We start from the raw sequence: 7,943 nt of genomic DNA on the forward strand, positions 1-7,943 counted from the left end.
AATTTATGGTTTCTAGGCAATGCAGAGGACATCTAGCGGTTTAGTGGTTAAGGCATTTTGGCTGCTAACCCCAAGGTCATGGTTCAAACCCACTAGCTGCTCTGTGGATAAGAGATGAGATAGTCTGCGCTTCTGTAAAAATTTACAGCCTTGGAAACCTAATATAAGTCGGAATCAACTTAATGGCAGTGAGTTTTGTTTTTTAAGGCAATACAAAGTGGAGTATACTGTTTAAATATGCTTAAAATTGTAAATATCAATATTTATTTTATTTACACATTCCATTGCCCTATTATCAGACCAAATTTTCCAGCTGCACTTTATACAGACTCTACTATAGCACTCATCACATAGTAATAGTCATGTCTTTACCTACCACTTCAGCCGGGCGTTTTGTGGTTTTGGATTTTTTGTTTCCTTAAGACCAAAAGTGCTTCTCTAAGAGAAAATTTTTTGGTAAAAATTAACAATAATCTTTCCTTCTCATTAAAGTTTAATACTGTACCTTGAATCGAACACCTTCTTCTAAAACAATATAGCCTTGGGAAGGAGAAAGATCTTTAGACTCAATTGAAGAATTCACTTCTGTCACAATGAACTGAACTGTCACAGATCCAAAGAGTCCTTTTGCAGGTTCCCGTACAATATACAATACTGCAACACTCTCTTTTACATAGACAGCTGTTGGTTCTCTTAGGAAAAAGTGCTCACTGTTGTTAAATGATAGAACTCCAGGGCCATCATCATTAGCGAGGACAGTAATTAAGGCTGTCAAAATGAAAATATTAAAACAGAATGAATTATAAGTACTGGAACAGCATGGATGTTTAATTGGAAACTAGATCAACTTTTCTCTAGAAGAAACTTCAGAAACAAAGGAAAATTTTTTAAACATTTAATAAATTTCCATATGTATCCATGGAGTGGCATAGTGCCTAAGGCACTTGAATGCTAACCAGAAGGCTGGAGGTTCAAACCAACCAGCCACTCTTCGAAAGGAAGATAGGGCAATCTACTTCTGTAGTGATACTGCCTTAGAAACCCAAGGAGGGGTCGCTATGAGTTGGGTCTGACTTGACAGCACATAACAATAACAACATCCATGGTATAAAAATACTTAATAAACTTAGGATAAAAGGAAGCCTCCTCAATCTACTGAAATGATATCAGAAGCCTACAGCAAATATAAAATTTAATGCTGAAACATTAGAAGCATTCCCATTAAAAACAGAAAGAAGATAATGATGGCTGTCATCACTCTACTAGTCAATATTGTCCTGGAGATATTCACCACATACCAATTAACAGTTATAAAAATAATATGAAAGAAGAGTCAGAACTAGAACAGTTCCTATTTTCTAAATGACAAGATTATCTACTTAGAAAATCCAAGAAAAAGAATAATTATAACTTAATAAGTCAAAACTGTAGGCTGAGAAAAAGTTTCAAAAAAATCAAGGGCTTTCTATTTACCACTACTATCAATAAAAAGATTAAGAATAACACTGCAACAACTAATACTATTTAGCACTTACTAATCATTTAACGGGAGCTCTGGTAGCATAGTGGCTAAGACACTTGCCTGCTAACCAGACGGCTGGCGGTTCAAACCCACCAGCCACTCCTCGGAAGGAAGGTTGGGCAATCCTACTTCCGTAGTGATACTGCCTCGGAAACCCAAGGAGGGGTCGCTATGAGTCGGGGCTGACTCGACGGCACATAACAACAACAACAACAACAACAACAATCATTTAACATTTGTTAACTCATTGTAACATTTACCCCAACCCTATGAAGTCTATTACTAGTCCACTGTACAGAGAGATGATTGAAGCACAAACAGATAATAAGCTGAAGTTCCAAGCAAGAAAGTGGCAGAAGTGACACACAAACCTAGACGTCTACTTCAGCACGTGCATTCTTAAAGACAGTTAAAATATTTCTATACATTATCTATAACTAACTTTAAAATGTAATAGAAAAGGGACCTCATTCACAATAGAAATAATATCTACGAATTAAGCTAAAGTATATGAGGCCAATAGGAAGAAAATAATCAATTTTAATACATAATCAATTTTAATGCATAATCAATTTTAATGCATGATCATGGCAGAGACTGTCAGTTTTCACCACATACCTTTTGCCTACTCTTCAATCACCTGCAGCAATTCCTATTTGTCCTGTGGCCTATCAAGCCTTATGTCTCAGCATAGAATCAGATCACACAGGAGTCAGGGCAAAGTGCTAGAGACGTACCAAGCAAAAGTGACCCTTAAACAATGAGGAATGGGAGTCAAAACACCAGCAGGATTCAGGCTCAGTTGACCAAGGTAGTACCTGCCTATTTAACATATCTTCTACCAGCTTCCCTCTCTCCTTTGTCTCACTTCCTCATTTTCTCACTATGCCTCAACAGATCACCACCCAAGTAAACTTACAACCAAATGCTTGTCTCAGGGTTTGTTTTTGAGGGAAATGGAACTAAGGTATATATAAGATGATCAAAATAAATGGAGAGGCATAACATTTCTAAATTAAAAAACCGGGCATTAAAATGATGTTAAGTCTCTTCAAATTAACCTAAAATTTAAGTTGAGCGCTATTATGAATTGAACAGTGTCCCCACAAAGATAGGTTGAAGTCCTAACCTTTGTACCTGTGAATGTGACTGTGATAGTTGGAACTGTGTGTCAACTTGGCTGGACCACAATTCTGTGTGGTTTAAACAACTGTGATGTGGGTTATTCCAATGATGGGATCAGATGTATATGTTTTGAGCAGCCAATCCATTGAAAGGGAGTTTCCCTAGGGGTGTGGTCTGTTTCCAGTATATTTATGGACATCCTGGGAAAAGAGACACTCTTCTGTGGATCAGGATTCTGTTGTGCTGCCTACAACTGTTCGTGAGAGAACAATCCACCATTCGGCCTGGAGATCTTGGATTCATCATTCATTGGAGTCAACAACCAGTATACTGCCTGCTCATCAGCCCCTGCAGCTGTGTGAATTGGGAAAAACCTCCAGCTTGACGATTGATCCAAGAACTTTGGATTTGCCAGCTTCTATAAGTGTGTGAGCCATTTTACTAAAATAAATTTCTCTCTCTGTATATATATAAGCTTTACTGGCTTTGCTTCTCTAGAGAACCCAGTCTAACATATTTGGTACCAGGAGTGGTTCTCAAGAGACAAAATCATAAGGATGGCTTCGTAAATTGTTTCTCCAATTTGATTAATCGTAAAGGCACTGGAGACCCTGCCTCAATTAGTAAAGAGGGCTCTGCTAATCCCTGGCATGAGGTGGCAACATTAATATGCAAAATATCACTACCAATAAATCAAGTATTTTTGAGAAGTGAGGCTCTGGGTAACCACATATTTGATACTTTTCTGCAATTCTGTCAGTATGAGGAGTATAAGGAAGCTGGTTGGTTGATCCTACTTACACTAGACAAAGTGGTGAAAGAGCAAGATGAGGAGTTCAGGGCTGAGGAGTCAGAGTTTAAGCACCACAAAGACCTCAATGTTTACAGCTGTGCTCTGAAAGAAAGCCTTATTTCTTCTAGTAACAGAGCTGATGTTGCCGAAAACCAAACCCAAAGCCTTATTGTAAGGGTGGTTGAATTATAACGCCAATTAAATTGCCAACCCAGAATGGTGGGGAAGTTAAAATGAGGGCAATGATTGGGAAAAAATGGGATCCTGAACCCTGGAATGGGGACATATGGGCAGATAGTCAGAAAGATCAGGATATGTAGCCTGTAAATTTTGTTGAATCCCTCCCATCTGAAAGGATTGAGGTAAAACCATCATCCCCTCCACCTCAGTTTGATGGGATTAACCCAACTGTTCCTGCTGGGTCACTGTCTGAGGCAGGAACTGTCCCAACCACCCACTGTTGCTGCTAGACCTATAACTAAACTTAAGTCCAAGCAAGCCCCAAAAGGTGACATACAAAGTGTGACTGAGGAGGTAGTATGCTACATCCAAAAAGACTTACTTGATTTTGCTAACATGTACAGACAGAAACCTGGAGAATATGTATGAGAATGGCTACTGAGGGTGTGGGATAATGGTGCAAGGAATGTAACATTGGATCAGTCTGAGTTTATTGATTTAGGTCCACTAAGTACAGATTCTTCATTTGATGATTCAGCTCGAGAAGTTAGGAAAGGATCTAATAGTTTATTTGGTTGGCTTACTGAAGCATGGTGGCCTATCTTAAGTCAAGCTGAAATACAAGACCTGCCTTGGTATAATATAGAAGAAGGTATCCAGAGGCTTAGGGAAATTGGCCTGTTAGAATTGATTTACCAGATTAGACCCCTAGAGCCAGAAATGGAGAGTCCAGAAGACACACCTTTCACCAGTACAGTGAGGAATAAATTTATGAAGGGAGCTCCAGCATCCTTAAAGACTGCTGTGATTGCTATTTTAAGCTGGATTTGACAGTGGGAACTGCCCTAATTGAACTAAGTCACTTAACCATGATGGGGCTGATTGGACCCCGTGGTAGTAGGGGACAAGTGGCAGCAGTTAATCGACAAAGGCAAGATGGGTGTGGTTACCATCATGGACAGCAGAGTCTAAACAGTAATCAGAATATTCTGCCTCATGTAGAAATACAGCATTGGCTACTTGCACATGGTGTTCCTAGTAGTGAAATACATGGAAAACCTACTAAATATTTACTTGATCTGTATAGACAGAATTCTAGGTCACGTGAACAGCAGCCTAGATTGAATCACCAAAATACAGAATAACAGCCTCTCAATCAATTCCCAGGCTTGAGTCAGTTTAGAGACCCACAAACCCTTGAATGAAGAGGAGGCCAGGTCCCTTTGAGGAAGGACCCCACTACACTGCCAAAAATTTATACTGTCAATCTTTCCCCCAGCCTTCTCCAAAGGGATCTGAGGCCTTTTACAAGAGTGACTGTTCATTGGAAAAAAGGAAACAATCAGACTCTTCGTGGATTACTGGACACTGACTTTGAACTGACACTAATTCCAGGAGACCCAAAGATTCATTGTGGCCTACCAGTCAGAGTAGGGGCATATGGAGGTGAAGTTATTGATGGAGTCTTGGCTAAGGTGCATCTCGCAGTGGGTCCCTGAGCCATCCTGTAATGATTTCCCCAAGTCCAGAATGCATAATTGGAACAGATATACTGAGCATTTGGCAGAATTCTCACATTGGTCCCTGACATGTGGAGTAAAGGTTATTATGATAGGAAAAGCCAAGTGGAAGCCATCAGAACTGCCTCTACCTACAAAAATAGTAAACCAAAAGCAATACCACATCCCTGGAGGGGTTGCAGAGATTACTGCCACCATCAAAGACTTGAAGGATGTAACGGTGGTGATTCCCACCACATCCCCATTTAATTCACCTATTTGGCCTGTACAAAAAACAGATGGATCTTAGAGAATGTCAGTAGATTATTGTAAACTTAATCAGGTGGTGACTCCAATTGCAGCCACTGTTTCTGATGTGGTTTCATTGCTTGAGCAAATTAGTACATCTCCTGGTACTTGGTATGTAGCTATTGATCTGGCCAATGCCTTTTTCTCAATACCAATTTCAAAGGACCATCAGAAGCAGTTTGTCTTCAGCTGGCAAGGCCAACAGTATACTTTTACAGTCCTTCCGCAGAGGTATATCAACTCCCCAGCACTATGTCATAATTTAGTCCATAGGGATCTTGATTGCCTTTCCCTTCCACAAGACATCACACTGGTCCATTATATTGATGACATTATCCTTATTGCACCTAGTAAGGAAGAAGTATTGATGACTCTAAACTGATTGGTGAGGCATATGCATGCTAGAGATTGGGAAATTAACCCCCAAAAATTCAGGCACCTTCCACCTCAGTGAAATTTCTAGGGGGTCAATGGTGTGGGGCATGTCGAGATATTCCTACTAAAGTGAAAGATAAGTTATTGTATCTGGCTTCACCCACAATTAAAAAGAAGGCACAATGTCTGGTGGGCCTCTTTGGATTTTGGAGGCAACATATCCCTCATTTGGGTGTATTGCTGCAGCCTATTTATCCAGTGACTCGGAAAGCTGCTAGTTTTGAGTGGGGCTCAAAGCAACAGAAGGCTCTTCAACAGGTTCAGGCTGCCAAACAGGTTGCTCTGCTATTTGGGGCATATGATCCAGCTGATCCAATGGTGCTTGAAGTGCCTGTAGTAGATAGAGATGCTGTTTGGAGTCTTTGGCAAGTCCCTGTTGGTGAATTGCAACTCAGACCCTTGGGATTTTGGAGCAAAGTCCTGCCATCCTCTACAGATAACTACTCTCCTTTTGAGAAACAGAATTTGGCTTGTTACTGGGCTTTAGTAGAGACTGAATCCTAACCACAGACCACCAAGTCACCATGAGTCCTGAGCTGCCCATCATGAACTGGGTGTTGTCTGACCCACAGAGTCATAAAGCTGGACGTGTACAGCAGCACTCCATCATTAAATGGAAGTGGTATATCAGAGATCGGGCTTGAGCAGGACCTAAAGGCACAAGCAAGTTGCATGAAGAAGTGGCACAAATACCTATGGTCTCCAGGCAAGTCACATTACCCTCTCTTTGCCAGTCTGCACCTACGGCCTCATGGGGAGTTCCTTATGATCATTTGCCTGAGGAAGAGAAAATTCGTGCCTGGTTTATAGATGGTTCTGTGAAATATGCAGGCACCACTCAGAAGTGGACAGCAGCAGCACTGCAACCCCTTTCTGGGACTTGCTTGAAGGACACTGGTGAGGGGAAATCCTCCCAATGTGCAGAACTTCAAGCTGTGCATATGGCTGTTCACATTGCATGGAACAAGAAATGGCCAGATGTACAATTTCATATGGATTCATGGGCTGTGGCTAATAGCTTGGCCAGATGGTCTGGGACTTAGTAGGAGCATGATTGGAAAATTGGTGACAAGGATGTATGAGGAAAAGGTATGTGGATAGATCTTTCTGACTGGGTCAAAGGAGTAAAGATATTTGTGTCTCATGTAAATGCCCACCAAAAGGTGACAATGCAGAGGAGGACTTTAACAATCAGGTAGATAGGATGACACGTTCAGTGGAAACCAGCCATCCTTTTTTCCCAGTACTCCTGTCATTGCTCAATGGGCTCATGAACAAAGTGGCCATGGTGGCAGGGATGGAGGTTATGCATGGGCTCAGCAACATGGACTCCCACTTACCAAGGCTGCTTTGGCTATCACCACTGCTGAGAGCTCAATCTGCCAGCAGAAGAGACCAACACTGAGTCCGCAATATGGAACCATTCCTCAGAGTGATCAGCCAGCAACCTGGTGGCAGGTTGATTACACTGGACCACTTCTAGCAATGAAAGGACAAGGTTTTGTTCTTACTGGAATAGATACTAATTCTGGATATGGATTCGCCTTCCCTGCACACAATCCTTCTGCCAAAACTACCATCCATGGACTTACAAAATGCCTTATCCACTGTCACAGTATCCCACACAGCACTACTTCAGGTCAAGGGACTCACTTCACAGCAAAAGAAGTGCGGCAATAGGCCCATGCTCATGAAATTCACTGGTCTTACCATGTTCCCCATCATCCTGAAGCAGCTGGCTTGATTTTGTTGTTGTTGTTAGGTGCCATCGAGTCATTTCCGACTCATAGCGACCCCATGCACAGCCAAATGAAACACTGCCCGATTCCACACCAGCTCCATGATCCCTGCTATACTTGAGCCCATCATCGCAGCCACTGTGTGAATCCATCTCATTGAAGGCCTCCCTCTCTTTCATCAACCCTCCACTCTACCAAGCACGACATCCTTCTCCAGGGAATAGTCCCTTCTGACAACATGACCAAAATAGGTGAGATGAAGTCTGGCCATTCTCGCTTCCAAGGAGCATTTTGGGTGCACTTCCTCCAGGACAGATCTGTTAGTTCTTTTAACAGTCCAT

General features: G+C 41.7%; 1 protein-coding gene across 1 annotated transcript in view; it reads right to left on the reverse strand.

Moving 5' to 3' along the window:
* ADGRV1 (adhesion G protein-coupled receptor V1) overlaps positions 1-7,943 on the reverse strand; it is a 947,781-nt gene that overhangs the window by 757,940 nt on the left and 181,898 nt on the right. The window contains exon 42 of the mRNA XM_007943393.1: positions 506-768. Within this exon, the coding sequence (XP_007941584.1) occupies positions 506-768 (263 nt within the window). The remainder of the gene's footprint in view (positions 1-505; positions 769-7,943) is intronic.

The sequence above is a fragment of the Orycteropus afer genome, unplaced genomic scaffold, assembly GCF_000298275.1.
Source record: "Orycteropus afer afer isolate SDZICR_OR568_19922 unplaced genomic scaffold, OryAfe1.0 scaffold00105, whole genome shotgun sequence".
In the NCBI taxonomy this organism is placed as follows: Eukaryota; Metazoa; Chordata; class Mammalia; order Tubulidentata; family Orycteropodidae; genus Orycteropus; species Orycteropus afer.